The 17,489-nt window shown below is 27.0% G+C and overlaps 1 protein-coding gene across 2 annotated transcripts in view; it reads right to left on the reverse strand.

The window, feature by feature from the left end:
• LOC136989053 (dymeclin) overlaps positions 1-17,489 on the reverse strand; it is an 88,158-nt gene that overhangs the window by 15,495 nt on the left and 55,174 nt on the right. For both annotated transcript variants that reach the window (XM_067287139.1, XM_067287138.1), the window contains exons 9-13: positions 11,677-11,858; positions 10,165-10,290; positions 8,505-8,618; positions 7,451-7,545; positions 3,737-3,842 (exon numbers count right to left, since the gene is read on the reverse strand). In XM_067287139.1, the coding sequence (XP_067143240.1) occupies positions 3,737-3,842; positions 7,451-7,545; positions 8,505-8,618; positions 10,165-10,290; positions 11,677-11,858 (623 nt within the window). The remainder of the gene's footprint in view (positions 1-3,736; positions 3,843-7,450; positions 7,546-8,504; positions 8,619-10,164; positions 10,291-11,676; positions 11,859-17,489) is intronic.

The raw sequence follows: 17,489 nt of genomic DNA on the forward strand, positions 1-17,489 counted from the left end.
TAAAAGTGCTAAGGGATTTAAATCAATGAAGGAATGTGCTATAGTTTTTTTTTCTGTGCTAATATAGAAGGCCAGAAACAGACTACTAGTGATTAATTTTTCTATTTCTATATAAACCTATACAAATTCCCAAAATAATTAATTACAAATCAGTCATTCTCGTTAGTATGAAATATAACATATTTAAAATGTATATGAATAAAATAAGACAAAGGACAAGCAAGACTGAAACACAAAAACAAGAAGAAGAAATAATTAAAATGTTTATTTTAAATGATTAACCAAAATACAAATAAACACTCACTAAACCCGATAACATTAAGCCAAAACATCACCAACTGCTGTAAGTAATCGGGCTAACTTTTGGATATATACGATTAGGATTATAAATAAATTTATTTATAATCTTTAATCGTATATATCCAAAAGTTAGCCCAATTACTTACGGCAGTTGGTGATATTCTGGCTTAACCAAAATACTTACTGAATAAATGTATAGGAAAATTAGAAAATGATGATAAACAATTAAAATTAATGGATAAAGAGAAAAAATTTGTTAAATTAAGGTATGTTCCAAAGTTATTTGAAAGAATTTAAAAAGTAGTAAGAAGTAGAATTAATTTAATACTGGAAAAAATAAATTCAACTAAAAAATATCTGTATTATAGAAACAAAAAAAAATATGACATAACAGAAGAAAAAGGTGTGGTGTATTCATTTAATTGATAGTTGTAACCAAAAAAAAAAAAAAAACATATTGGTGAAACAAAATGAAAATTAAAAATAAAATTAAGTGAACATATTCAAGCAATTAGGGGAAAATAAGCAAATTCAGCAGTGGCTGAACACTGTAATTCAGAAGGTTGCGAAATTGATTTGAATACAGTGATAATACAGAAAAAAGAGGAAAATAATTATAAAAGACAATTATATGAACACATCAATATAATTAAACAAACGGATAGAATAAATAACAATACTGGAAGAGAGATACACCAATCATGGAGAGGAATTATTTGCGGAAGAGAGGGGAGATGTATAAAAGTAAGGATTGGAATGGATTGGGGTGAAATTTAAGTGAATGTGAACAATCAATGATGTAAGTTTTCAGTGTAAGTTGTAAACCAATAAATTTATTTAATTTAATCATTTATGTTTTAAAAAACAGGATTACATATGGAATTGTTTGGTTAATATTGATTTTGAATATGCTTGGAACTAGGAATGTGTTTAAAAACCCAGAATTTGTAAGAATTTTATGTTTATTTATGATTGTAACAAAATTTATTTTAATTGCAGAAAATGTCTTTTAAATGCCTGCTGATGAGGGACAATGTTAAAGTGTATGTGTTCAGGTGATTTAAATAAACATTATTATTTCTGATCTGTAAGACCTAATTGCTCCATCCATAAATCAAGTATAATAAGTCCTGTTAATTGATAAAGAACTAGTAGATGAGATAAGTTCAAATTTAATTTAAAGACTTCTAGTGATTGAAAAAAAGTAAAAATTCTAGATTTTTTAAGGGCTAAAACACAAAAGACAACTGGCGACAATCAATATATTTACAATGAAATAATGACAGCAAAAATAATATAGCTGAATATGCTTCAAGTTTCTTCAAAATTCCTTCTATATATTTGAAAAAATTTTTAAGACATTTTTAGATGTAAAACTATAATTTGTAATTAAAAACCTTGAAATTAGAACTTTAACAATATTAAAAATTAAAGTCAAAAATTAAAATGCTTGTAAATGAATTAAAAATTGCAGAAAATATGAAGTCCCTCACAGTTAAATAATAATTAAATATCTGGTAAGTATGGTTTTTCCACTATATGTTATTGGTAATGTAATAATAATACTTGTAAATGGTCATTATGGTACACAAATATTCAGTTTATTTTATTTACACTCAAACTTAGCATCCTATGTATAGGATGAAACACAACACCTACAACAATATAAGTTTTAGATTATCTTTCAATTTTGCAGAAAATAAATAGAAGGGTGTTTGTAAATTTGGACAATGCTGTTGATTACTTATTTTCTGAAGAATTGGAAGCTGAATTAGCTGCAATCCCACAGGTGTTGAGGAACTTACTGACAACGATGAAATTGAAATTGATGAAATTGATGTTTGGGATGACCCAGGACATTTTGAAATTATGGTGCCAAATGAAATATTTGAGTGTAATCAGCCATGAATATTATTCAATTACAACAAATGCATGGGGAAAGTGATGACTGGCTCTTAAAGCATTCAAAACCAATAAGAGGAAAAAAGTGATACCGGTGTCTGATGATGATAATGATTGATATGGCTGTGGTCAATGCTTTACAGATTTACAGGAAAATAGAAAAGATAGTATCAATCACCTTCTACATCCAAGATATCAGAAACATAATTACATACTTCCAGAAATAAGGTTTGCAGTAAATACCATTTCATGAAGGAGATGCCAATATAAAAATTGTAAAAGTAAACCTCTCATATATTGTAAAAAATGTGATGTGACATTGTGTTCAAACTGTTTTGAGAGAGATAATGTTCTGAAAAGGTAATTTCTCTACAGAATAATTAACTTTCTTTGTTTTTTTTACTATATAAAGTTTGTTTTTATATTACTGTAAAATAAAATAAAAAAGTTTAGAAACAAGAACATTAGCAGACTTGTTTCATCACTTGTAATTCACCTGTGAATATTGATGAGATATTGTATCTGCCCAGTGTTCTATTTATAGGACAGTTAATTATGAGGCCAATATGACAATTAACTTAAAGAAACTAGTCAGGGCATCTTAAGAAACAAAATAAAAGCAACATTGAATGTCAACAACTATTCCCATCAACCATCTTTTTTGACCTTGATAATTAAAATAGTGGAAGACTGTGACAACCTGTTGCTTATCCTTATGCATAATACTTACTTTTTTGTATTTTTTCCAGGTAGGTGTAAACTTTATTATTGTGGCACCAGGTTATTACAGTTTGATCAGTGGTTGTTGTTTATTTACTTATTTAAATATTGAATATTGTATATCTAACTATTTGAATGCAGTATAGCATGTGTTCGTTGAATGTATTTCTATTCTATCATTTTGCTCCATTATAAAAGGTGAAGAATATTGTTTGCTCCATTATAAAAGGTGAAGAATATTGTACTAATTTAAACAAACTTTTTATTTTATTATGATGATCTTTAAAGTTATAAAAATTTGATGTTCAATGTTTAAGGCAACATTAATTTTGTTGTCCATGTGCATCAGCTTTTAGAAAATAAATTAATGAATAGAATTTATCAGTTCTTGTACTGAAAATTAATATAAAATTGCCTTCTGATATCATAATTTTAAAAATAATAAAATACTAAATATTTTTCTTGAAAGTTACATGTTTAAGACTGATAATATGCTTAATGTAACAATTGGCTTCAGAAATTAATATTTTTTTATTTTCCACAGTCTGTAGTATTAGGAAAGAAATTCTTATTTCTTGTTATCTGCATTGATGAAGAACAAATTTAACTTCAATAAAAATATGTACTTTAGAAAGCATAATTAGTAATATATTCATTAACTGATTTGAGAGAAATATAATCATATAAGTGCATATGAAAATAATTTCTTGATGAATAAATTCAGCAACAAGTTGATAATATTAATTTTAAAAAAATTCCCATTTAATAAAAGTATTAATAAAATAAAATCTTAAATTATAAAAACAGCACATACCAAATCTGTTGAGAAATTATCATCTATATCAATCCTAGCACTTTCATTACTAGTTCTAAATTGATACATTATTCTTGACAATCGTTTCGCTAGGTTTTCAAATAAACTGAAATATATATAATGCACAAAACTAATGTAAAATATAAAATTTTCATTTTTCATTCATTGTATTATACATTAAATTAGACTAAAAAATACAATGTTTAATGCCCAATTTCATACATTACATGCAAGATAAAAGAAAAATTTCTTCCTATATATAGAAAGCATCCATTTCTATCAAATAATTATATTATTGAATAAAATGTGAACAATTTGTTAGCAATTTATATTAAATAATACAAATGCAACAAATTTTTCATAATACATAATAAAACATTTTTTTACTCAGAAAATATTGATTATTATAGGACACATAAAATCAATATTATAATAGTATTGTGTATCTATTAAAGTATAATGGAATAAAAGTTATCATAAAATTATATATATAGTTATATAGCATATATACCAGGGGTGGCCAACACATAGACCGCAATCGACTGGTCGACCGCAAAGGTTTTGAAAGTAGCCTGCGAAGCTAAAGGTGAATTTGCTTTCACTTAAATTAATGTTTAAAAATCTTAATTCGATAATTTATTCTTACAATAATAGACTGTCTGTGCAACATACCCATACTGTTTGTATTTATCCCGATGAACAATGCAAATGAATGTTAACTTTTAAATTAATTGTAGTCGCAACACATGCGCATATAAATGGCGGTTAATGTGAGCCTAGGTATATAAAATGGCAGCGCTTCCGGTAACCTCGATGGCAAGTGTTTTTAGAAAAGAAATGTAGATGGCGCTGATAGTAATGATGCCTTCATATGCAAATATCCATCAAAAAATTCCATTCAGGAAACATGAGGAATAATGTGAGTTTCGAATTTTGGTTACGATGTAGACAGATTATGCACGTTGTTAAATTTTTAAAAGTGTATGTTTTTTTAAAGTTTGTACAATTTACTCAAAGTCTAAAGTTATCGAGGAGGAAAGTTTATCAATGGTAATTAACATGTTAAACGTGTCCTTAATGTGTTCAATGCATGTTAAACGTGTCCTTAATGTGTTTAATGCATGTTAAATGTCATAAAAGTGTATTAAAGGTGTGTTAACATTGTGTAAGTGAGGTAAAAATTTTGTAAAGGGTTTATATGTGGTTCAATTGTGAGTTTAAAGTGTGCAAATGTGTTAAACGAGTTAAATTTGTCATAACCAAGGATATGTAATAGTGATTTCCGACCCGAAAGTCAACGTGAATGACACATGGAAGGCTAGGTGGCCGTGGATTGCAGGTGCACCCTCTATGGAGATGCTGCCTATCGTAGATGAAAAGGCGAGAGATGTGAATCGTAAGACTGCAGTTCCTAAGAGGAGTAAAATTTATGTACAATACAGGCAAATTTTGTTCAAACCACTGACGTATAGAATCTCGTAATTCACTTCGTCCATGCATCGATTGAATTTATAGGTAGTATGGTGACTTTTTTATTTTTCGTTTCTGGTCCAAGAGTAGAAAAAGTAACCAAAAGCAGGGGAAAAAGTAAGTAGCAAATTTACGTTTTAAAAATGTTTTAGTTTTAAAAAAGTTTAAATATAAGCACGTTTAGGTTATTGGCGACCGGAAGCGCCGCCATTTTGTATACCTAGGCTCACATTAACCTAAATGGCAATCGCCAAATTTTGAAAAACTTGCTGCACTTATGCAATGTCAGATTTCGTCCAATTAAACATTTTTATTCATTTGCTTATTCACAGTGTATTTTTTTTTAAGTTAATAAGTATTTCATCTCAAAAAATAAAAAAATTATAATTAACATTTTTTTCTTTATTTGCTAAAATTTTTTTGTGTATTTATTTCTTTACATTGTAATTTTTTAAATTTAATAAATATTATTGTGCTTCATAAAATAAAAAAATATAATTACTTGTTTTCTTTATTTGCCATAATATTTTTTTAGTTGAAATTCTTGTTAATTATTTATTAAAATATCTATGAAAAATTTGAAAAATCCTAAAATTGTTTGCCCATATTCATAGTCACCCACAGACTATATTTTACCGAAAAAGTAGCCCCTAAGAGATAAAAGTTTGGCTACACCTGATATATACAGTTATCTTTTGTAATTACATATGTAATTACAAAAGATAACTGTAATGAAGTGAAATGGTGGATGTTAAAAAATATAATTATATATATATGAAGTGAAATGGATGTTAAAAAATATAATTATATATATATATATATATAATACATACATACAAAGAGAGAGAAGTCACCTTAATTTTTGATAATAATTCATCTCTACATAATATTTAATTTAAATAACAATACATTTGAAAGTCAGTGATGATATGGGATGAGTCAGTTAGACTTCACCAAACACTTACTCTACTTCTCATAAGCTCCTTTTTATTTGATCATCCAATATTATTAATAATCATACTATTATTGATTATATCAGTCTAGTCAATTGGGCCACCGGTTAATTGGGGCAGCTGCTTTATTGGGCCACAAATGTCAAAGAACAGAAACCAAACTAATAAATTAATACATAATTTAATTGCTTAATTGGGACAACTTTTCACTTAATTGGTGCAGTAGCAGAAAAGGAATTTAACAATTTTTGATATATTTTAGGGATCTTCCAAAAATATGTCAACACTACATACACTAATGTTGTGTAGGCCTAACGGTTGGCAGAGACAAAGCAATTTTATCTTTCGCTTGGCAGTTCATTTTTTTTTTTCAGAGGGAGTCAGCATAGTGGGACATATCACACCAGGACTGAGGTGGACCTGAATGTGAGCTACTGACCTTGCTCTAGATTGGACGAATGATCCCCTTAAAAGCGAAGGGACAAAGATCCCCAGACAATTTTTCGAGGTCTCTTGACTAAGTTGGAAGACAGCTAGAGTTCCCTTGGAAGATATTATATGCATGATTGTCTAGATTTGGATAGCAGCCATCTGAAAGTTGAGACCAGCATATGGAGCTGGAGAATTCTACAGATGCTCCCACCAAAGTGGCCCATTTCCAAGTAAAGGAAACCATGCTCAAAGGAAAACCATTAAGGTGTCTTTTGAACTCTTAAGAACCCTTTACTTTCTCCCTTTTTAGATAGAACCTGTTCTAACTAAAATGGGAGAAAGGAAAAATTGTTTGATCAGGAACAAATTGAACAGTCAATCCTTGTGTATGTCACTACTAATACTGTATTTGGCAACAGTAGCATGATGCGAATCAGTTATCTATTATCATGAGTCTGATAATTTAGAGTACAAATATTTTTGGTATTTTGGTTTAATAAAGCATTAAAATAGATACCTAATTATTATTTTTTACCTACTTATTTATTTACCTACATATTACATATTTTAGTTTAGAATTTATTATTAGTTTATTTAATTTTGGCAGCTGCTTAATTGGGCCAAAATAGATTAGTCCCAACGTGTCCCAATTAAGCGGAATTGACTGTATATACATATAAAAGTATAAATACTATTTTTAAATTCATTTTACATATTATACATTAATACAAATATGTATCATCATACATTTATTTTGCAAATAATTATTTCATAGTTTTCATTTTATCTAACAATAAATTTATCAATAAAGTTTTTTACTGATTATATTAACTCATTTATCATCATTATTAACACTTACCTAACAAATCTTTGACATACATATGGATGGAGTCTTTTGAAATGATTTGACATATTTGCCAAAGCTGCTAAACAATTTGTATGAAGATATTTATCCTAAAAAATTTTTTAATATTAAAATAAAGTTCAGACAAAACAAAGCAGACTTAAAACATATATCAAAAAATTATCAATATAATAATGTTAGTTCATTTTATTAAAACTTGCTAGAAAAAGTGAGAAAGGTGTTATTATTATTATTATCTAGAAGTTCTAGCTTACAGCACATAGAATTGTAAAAAAAAATATTATATTAAAAAGACAATATTTTCAAATTACCAATCAAATTTACTTAAAATACTTTATAAAACATTACAGTAAAAGAGTAATCAAATATAAGAAAACAAAATAATTTTTACTGGAGTTTCTTCAGAAAAATTCATAATTCAAGTGCTTTTAAGGTTTAGCAAAATCATCATCAGATAAAATGTTTCAGACAACAATGTCAAAAATCCTTCAATCCATATTAAGTAAGCACATAGCTTGATTACAAAAAAACCAAAAGAAATATAAAATAAGTATATTAGGCCAAGTCTCCATGCTTTTTACATGAAATTAAACACAAGATATGCTATTTAATCCTTTCTCTATTCTAAAAACTAACATTAATACAAATTTTCACAGGTAATTTGATCCAAATATGTTGGATCTTCTCCCCACCACTTAATTGGCTTCATTGTGGGCCTCGCTGAACCAATAATGGAAATGAAAAAAGTCCTTTTAGTGCTGAAGGATGAAAAGAAAAACTGAAATATTTGGTACTCAGCTTTTGTAAACAATGGTATTACCTCATTTTTGTAAAAAAAATGATATAGATAAGATAAAGCTTTTCATAAGAAATAAATTATATAGCAATTCATAAACTTGAAATATAAAAGCACTGAAATTATGTTCTGAAGTTTTTGAACTTCATTAAGACTTCATATGTAATGTAATTAAAAATAGTTTATTTATAACAATCGAAAAAAGTAAATTTCCACAATATAAACTGTAATTTAAAATTAAATTTTACTTACACGCATTCTTGTCATGTTATATTGAATTGTTCGAATCACTACCAGCACTAAGAGTCCTCCTAATGAAATTTCTGATATTGTTCTTTCAGTATACCAGCTAATATTTTTTAATATCTAATTAAAATTAAATAAAAGTTTATTAATTAATTTTCTTTCATTTTAAATAAAAAAAATTGGTTCTGATAAAAGTCTGCAGATTTCATATTCAAATTTAATTTTAATGATTAATGTTAAAAATGATTTTTTCAACATTAAATTTTTACTGATTATTTAAGGTTTAATAAATAATTATTAATACATAATTTTATATTAATTTCTAGAATATAAATCCAGTGTTGCAAAAACATATTCAGAATTTATATGATTAAAGTTAATGAAAATTTTTAAATTAATCTAAAAAGTGATTTGGTTAAAGCTGATGTGCCATGACTGCCAAAACGGTGTTATTATGTCCTTTATTCACATCATATTTGTGCTCAAAAGGAATTTTATAGACCCCGGCTTTATGTTGCATTCTTACTTCGTCTATACAGACTGCTAAGGAATGATAAAGATGAAGTAAGAATGCAAGATAAAGCTGGGGTCTATAAAATTCCTTTTGAGAATCAGCAATTGGGAGTGACAAAAGATTATATTGGGGTCACTAGAAGAAACTTGGCAATACATATAAAGCTGATGTAATTGATTTAAATATTTTGAAAAATCAATCTTTTTTCATGTAATTCATTTAGTTATTTAATATATCAAATTGCATCTCAATTTAAATAATATTTCAATACAAACTAAAATAAAAGCTTTTATTGAACAATTTCAAAATAGTATAATAAATCAATTAATTAATTAAGTATTTAAAAATTTGTAAAAATTCGTGAAACTGATGTGATTAACTAAATTAAATATATATTTTATAAAAATATGCAAATAATCTATTGAATTTTTGAGATTGGTTATCAATAAGGTTATCATTTTTTAATGAGCTAATTTAACTCTTTAATTGTTTCAACTGGAATCATTGTGCACATCTATTAAAACATTTCATTTTTTTGCAATATCTTAATATTGTAAAAAAAAATCCTAAGATGTGAAAAACAAGTACTAACTTAAAAGAATTTCATATAAGATTTTTAAATGTTACTTGTTTCAAAATTTTCTGGATATCATAATTTTTCAATTTAAATTCTTATAATCATTATCAATATTAATGTTACATTTTATGCCAACTTCTAATTATTTTTGAAATTTGATTCTTGTTCAATTTGAATTATTTTTCTAATATCAAGTTAAAATTATATCAAGCAGACAGTTTTTTCATAAACACACATTAAAACTTTAACAGTATATAAATACAATCAATGCCATTTTCAAGAAAAAGAAGAAAATTTCTTCTAACATTAAAATTCAACAAGAAAACAAAAATAAAAGTAAATAAAATAAAATGATAAAAGAACATTTTATAATCAAAAATAAAATTTTTTTTTGCTTTCATATGCAGGTTAGAAATAATGCCTTATTATTTTAATTATCAAATATTCATGACTAATTAGAGTTAAACTTGTTAATTTTGTGATAATACTTAGTAATAATTATCAAGAACAATTACATGAATGTTTATTATAATATAATAAAATTTAAAAGAAAATTATTAAATAAAAATACTTACAATATCATGAATAGATTCATTAAATAAATCATCCTCACTAAGAATCAGTAATACTATCAATGCCATATAAATATTATGAGAACTTCTTTCTGGAGCATTATATAATATTTTTAATATTGGTATAACCTTAACAGAAAAAAATTTCATTTAAAAAATTATTTTCATATTAGAATAACACATACTGTACATTAAAACTAAACTTTCTAATTATATTTTTCTTATCATTTGATAAAACTTAATACAGTATAATGCACTTTGCAGTACACTTTAGTTCATTTTAATTTGGGCCATAGCACCAGAAATAATTGATTTTCTTAAATGTAAGAGAATCAAAACTCAAAAATTATTATAAAATTATACCTTGAATATTCACCATTAACAAAATTCACTCAATAAAGTTACCCATGGTGAAAGATATTTTCTACAAGTCAAATTTTGCCAGATGGTGCACAGCAAAATTCAAAAATTGATAAAATTGGATAAGCTAGGATTACATTACTGTAACAGTAAAAATTTTAAAAGTTTATATTTCAGATTCAGAATAGGACAAATTATTAAGAGACAACACAAGTCCTTATACAAAATGTTGTGATAAAAGAAATTTTATAGTTCAATAAGGTTTGCAAAGTTTTACATAGTTTACATAAAAATCTATTTTTTTCCCATTTCTTCTGTTACTTTTGATGGATTTTTAATCACTATTAAGGTTATTTAAAAAAATAAATGAGTTACAAAATGCTAATGACATGTTTTTCATGTGGAAAGATTGATTGAATGATGAATGCAAACTTTTTCTTTGAATTGTCTTTGAATTATTTTTTTACCATTTTCTATATAAATTTTAAATGAATAATTATCTTTGTATTTATAGTTTTATTTTTGTTAACATCTCAGAAGTTTCAAAGAGACAAATCAGAAAAAATGATTGACTATCAACAGAACCAAATACTGCAAACACCACATTTTCTCAGACATGATCTATTGAATTTTTGAAAACCATTTTGTATATCCAGAGTTTCAGATAATCAAGTTTCTATTGTAATAATATAGTTTTAACTTTAAAAATTGGAAAGTCAACTACTATCTCTCCATTTTTGAAATAAGAAAATTATTCTCCATTGTTATAAATGGAACTGTGGAGTCAGAGTTAGAGTCAGTAAAAGTAGACTGACTCCAAATTTTAACAGATTATGATTCTAACAAGTAGTCTAATGATTCATATTGACAGTGATGCAATGCCTTGCATCTTGCATTCAATTGATGTAAAAAATAAATAATTAGTATATTTATTATTTATATCCTATATTGATATATAAATGAATGAATCAGAGTCAAAGGGACCATAAACCAAGGATTTGAAGTTGGAGTCAAAGCATGTGTACTGTCTACACAGCCCTGGATATAGTTTCCAAATCTAACATTTTTTACACAACTAAATCAAAATACAATAGTTTCAATTAATATGTAAATTATAGAATTTAATAACTATTTTCAAAGAAAAAATGTACTTACTAAAGCATCCACATCAGTCCTGGATAAAATGAAATTTTTAAATTGTATATTGCGATGTAGTAACAAATATAATAAAAGGGTGGTTTGATCATCACTTAATGTCGATGAAAGTGTTGAATAAAGTTTAGTATAATCTAGCTTGAAAGTTGGAATTGCAACTGAAAGACTTGTATTCGACGAATCTGAAATTTAAAAATCAAATATAAAATACTTATATTATTCAGAAGTTTTTTCTCAATACAATTGAATATAACAAAATTTATACCAGATTATTTGGACTACTTTTCATTTGGAAATAATAGTTAATAACTTTCTTTACTAATAAGTTGAATAAATTATTATTATTATTATAAGTTATCAACTTATAATAATAGACAGATAATAAACTATAAACAGATGACACAGTAATTTGTAGTTATGTGGAGAGTTTGGTCTCTGTGTATTATTCTCTGTGGTACAGTATAGTACATCACTATGCATTCTAGTTTTTTAAACCATATTGGATATTTGAGTTTCTAGTGTATTAAAATTAACAAGAAATTGCAATGTATATAATAATAATGGGTAAATATATTGCAATTTCTTGTTAATTTTAATACACTAGAAACTCAAATATCCAATTTAGTTTAAAAAACTAGAATGCATAGTGATGTACTTACTTTACTGTACATACCACAGAGACCAAACTTTCCACATAACAAGAAATTACTATGTCATCTGTTTATAGTAATAAAAGACTAGGCCATATATATAACATTACATTAGATTTTAGTAAATTAAGTTCATTTCAATTACAGTAATTGCATTACAGTATTTATGCTTCAAGCACTTTGCATTTAAAATTTCATGATGTATCCAAAACAAAAACAAATGAATTTCTAGATTATCTGAAATTATTGTTTATCTGAAAGACTCTTGGACTCATGAAGTTTGGATAATCAAATTTCCACAAATAATAAATAAATAGTCAAATAATAAAAACAATTATATGCTATCACACTAAACCAGGGGTGACCAAACCTTTTCACAGTGGACCAGATAACAGAGAATGACAAGCATGGGCCATATAACCATTTTGTTCAATACAGCACACTGAATACACAATAAATAAAGACAATCAGCACATTTATTTATCAATACACAAACACAATTGATGCAGCAAGCTCTCAATTGCTTTCCTTAGAAACTTCATTGCAGGTACTTATACAAAAAGTGCTCCGATATCCAAACTTTTTTTGATATGGAACTTTTCGATATGGAACTTTTTTTTTATCAATCCATGTATTTATTTGAAAACTGCAAGGTAAAGTTCATTGCCATTTCCTTCCTTTCTTTATTCAAGTGAGTGAACTTTTATATTTATAGTCAGTTGTCATAATTGAGCTTTCTCCTAAAACTTAAGTTTAATTTGAATAAATAAAAACATTTGTCTCTACAGAAAACAAAATTTCTTTGAAAAATTAATCTTAAACCTAAATATCATCCAGGGCCTGAACTCATGAATGTCTCATAAGATACAACATATTATTCTTTCAATATCATAGAGTTACCAGAAACTAACAATATTTTACATTTCATATTCACAAAATACATCATAGCACTACAGCAAAACAAGAGAGATTGGTAACAATTAATATTAGTAAAATTAATAAATAGTCAGGACAATAATTACATTTAAAATTTACAATAAATTTTTTTTTTAAATTTTTGCAAGATTAATAAAGTTAGTAAAATAAGTAATGTTAATATATACATACACATTTACAATTTTAGCCATTGCCAATGAAAAATTTTTATACGTTTTACATATTGAGGTGGATAAGAGCATACAATAAAAGGTCGATTCCACCATAAGACTGTTCTTGAAGTGTGGAAAGGATGTAGGATAAAGAAAGATGAAGAAACCCTGTGTTTTCTTCTGTTAATTTCTTGTAATTATTTTTTTCCATTTTCTTATAAATTTTAAATGTAATTATTATCTTGGCTATTTAACTAGTTTTATTTTTGTTAACATCTCAGAAGTTTCAAAGAGACAAATCAGAAAAAATGATTGACTATCAACAGAACCAAATACTCAAACACCACATTTCCCAGTACATCAGCTTACAAGCAATATTGTAGTATTTACAAGACTTTTTACAATACAATAGCTTATGATGTGCTTTGTAAATACAACTTTTTGCATCTGGCAACTTACGATATGAGGTGTTTCTAAAACTGTCCCAGATGGTGAAGTATGGAACCTAACATACCCAAGCCAAAACACTGAGTAATTTCTAATAAGTAGTGTTAGGCATTTGAAGACAAAAAAAAAAAAGACAAAATAGTAAAGTAAGTTTTAAAAGGGGGGCAAAATCGATGCAAATATGCTTGCCTCATAAGTCACTCATTATTAATTCATTAGTAACAACCGATGATAATTATGATAGTTTCATATCCAACAAAATTTTTTCAAATCTTTTACGTTACAAAGTGTACAATTTTATATACAATATGCTTTTTATTTAGTAAAAATAATTCCAAAAAAAACGAATTTACAGTTTTACAAAATACTCATCTTTATCACTTGAGCTTTCATAATTTATACTAAAAGATGAATTATATTTTATGAGAAATTATTTATTGTGACATTGTCACAATGCCTGGCTTCAATTCTTAATCATCTTTTTAATTTATTTAATTTAATACATATTCTCTCCATCTCAAATTACTAGTGGCTTGTCCCTGTACGTACATCATACTATTCCTTTAACAACAGAGTTGTGCCAGTCATCTATACAACATCTTTCAAGGAAAAAAATTTTTAGAATTGAAATAACATGATTTCTGGTTTTCATCAGAAGTTCGTATATAGTTAATCAGGGACTCCTGTCCCTAAGCTTTCCATATCTGGTCTCATCTTTCATCTATCTAACTCTTCTTGAGATTAAGGAAAGACAGATGGACAGTAGGAATTTACAGGTCTACAATTTTTTCAAATTGCAGCCCAATAACATTTAAATAGCAAATTTTGCAAATCAGTTTTTTTCATTCAAGACATTATAAAAACAAGTAAAACGGCAAGGCCATATTTGGGACAAGACTATGTCTTGGAGACTCACTACTAAGCGGGATCACTTCAACGCTCACGACGGGTCTCGTTCTCATTCTCCAATCATCTTTGGTATCGCTGGTTTTGAGCACGATCATTCAAACTTCGCCAGCCACAGCCATGACCACGAGGTCTTCCATGATGCATTTTCATTGAAATTAACCTATCAAATATTGAAATTTCTTTCCATTGCATGATGCCCCAGGTTGAATTTTTGTCAATGGAAAAAATTTCCCGTTTTTGAAAAAAATAATAGTGGCTATTGTATCGTTTGCAATTATTTTTTTTATTTTGCACAAACAAAATATATATATATATATAAATAAATGTAAAAAAAAACAATAATTCTATTTTGGAAGTTAGTTTTAATATATAATTATAACAACGCACCATCTAGTTTCAAAAAGTTCCGATGATGAAATGAGATATCTCTGGTCAATCGGTCAAGATTAGCATGTGGCGACCAGAAATGTGGGGAATAATATGGGACAGGTAAATGGGTTTTTTCAAAGATTTGTTTGTCAAAATTCGATTTAGCAACATTCGCTTTTAGAACTTCCCAACGCACGTGTTTGTCAAAATTTGATTTCACGATATTCGTATTTCCAACTTACCAACAAGCAATGCATGTGCAAATCTCGCACTACTTCGTGTTTGTAGAGAATATCGCCATTTTGTATTTTATTCTGTTTCGGTTCTGGTCCCCTGACTACCTACAAGTCTGGATTTTTTTATGCGCACATGATTTTGGCACCTAATAATACTCTGTGCAAAATTTCAACCCGACATGTACTCCTTCATACCTCTAAGCTGATAAGACAGCAGGCAGTACGATTTTATAAACAAGACATAGTCTTGTCAACAACAAATTTATGATATTTGTAGCCTTTTAAAATGAATTTTTAATGACTAAAATTTGCAAATAATCCAACACAAAAATTTAATAGCAAAAATAGCTTTATTTATTAGCCCAATCCAATCTTCTACTTTTTGCCCAATCTGACATGTAATTGTGATTTGTGGCTGCCTTTTGAATTCCCATCCAAGATTTGAGTGCTGTGATTGCACTGAAACTGAAACAGCTAAAATGGTACAGATTTCTCAACTATTTAGGAACCTATAACTTAACTAATGATATTTTCTATCTTCTTTTTTTCATACCCAATTCAAATACAAAATTGGCACAGCACCAAAAATGCCTAACCTTACTAATGACTATCTGAAAACCTCAAATTTGAATTTGCATTCTTCAGAGCAGCTTCTTCAAACATCTTGGCCATTTGACTGTCATAAATATTATTTATTCTATTGCAGTTTCTTACCAGATCCTTATAATTAATTTAGTTATTTTTATTAAAAATTTAAAAATTTATCACATATGATTTCTACTAAGAATGTGCAAATTATTCAAATTCATTAATGTATTATGGAATTTTTATCCAGTTACAAGGGGGTTACAATAAATTAACACACTATAAACAAAGTGAACAACAATAAAAATATAATTCCTATGATGTTGGAAATTTTTCCATGGCACTTGATGACACAGTTAAATCAGTGAACTCAGAGTTGAGACTCATTTTCTATATTACTGCTGTAATACTCTGCCAATTTAATACATTTGTTAAAAAAATTGTATACTCTAGTTATCATAGTTGGACCCATTTGAAATATTGTTGTAAAATTCTTCTATAGATTTACACTCCAAAGTAGAAATACCGAATTGATCTCTAAAATTTATATATCCATTACATGTACAAATTAAGTGATAGAAAATTGATCTTGACACATTATGCATTGACTATTCTTAATATTTAGATACTTTGCGTTGACTACTACATATAAACTGTTCAACCTAAGCTGCATATAAAATCTTTTCATCTTAAATGGGATTTGAAAATTAATATAATTGTTCAAAGGAGGAAAGTTTAAATTGTTGATATACCATGGATGAAATTTTGAATTCTGTAATCTTTTCATTTCTTGGTCAACTGAGTTATTAAGCATATTTTCCACTAAAGTAACAAATCCAAAGTTCCAATCGGCTTCCATATTGTTAAATGAAATATGTGGTATCTCATATCTAGTCAACATAAGACTAAATTTATTATACCAATTATTTGTGTAATTCCTTTTAACCTCAGTTAATTACTTTCAATATTGTATTTATCAATATGTTCTCACTGTTGGCCATTCTCTTATAAAACCTCAATCCTTATAACCATATATGGCTCCAATTGTAACCTATTAGTATCATGATGAATTGCGTAACCAGGTACAGCCCTGTCCAAACAATAAAGTTTTCTTATAAATAATAATTGGATTTTCTCAAAATAAGATAACCAATCCATGCCCCACACTGGGAGAGCATAACATATCGAATTTAAGACAATTGATGAAAAGAGCTGAAATTGTTTTTGTATAAAATTTATTTTCATTTTCACTAATAAAAAGATTAAATTATTTATTATTCTATTTGCTTTACTTTGTACTTGTTGGACATGTTTTCCAAAAGATAGTGTTGAAGTAAAATGAATTCCTAAACATGAAATTTCTTCAACTACTTTCAATTTGTCATTTAGAAGGTAAAAATCGTGATCCTGTTTAGCCATTCTTCCTCCTCTTTGAAATATAAGGATTTGAGTTTTATTTGGGTTAATCTTCATTCTCAACTCAGAAAAATATTTCTGCATTTGATTTAATTTTCTCTGTAGACCAATTT

This window comes from Centruroides vittatus, unplaced genomic scaffold, assembly GCF_030686945.1.
Source record: "Centruroides vittatus isolate TY-2023 unplaced genomic scaffold, ASM3068694v2 scaffold_435, whole genome shotgun sequence".
Taxonomy (NCBI): domain Eukaryota; kingdom Metazoa; phylum Arthropoda; class Arachnida; order Scorpiones; family Buthidae; genus Centruroides; species Centruroides vittatus.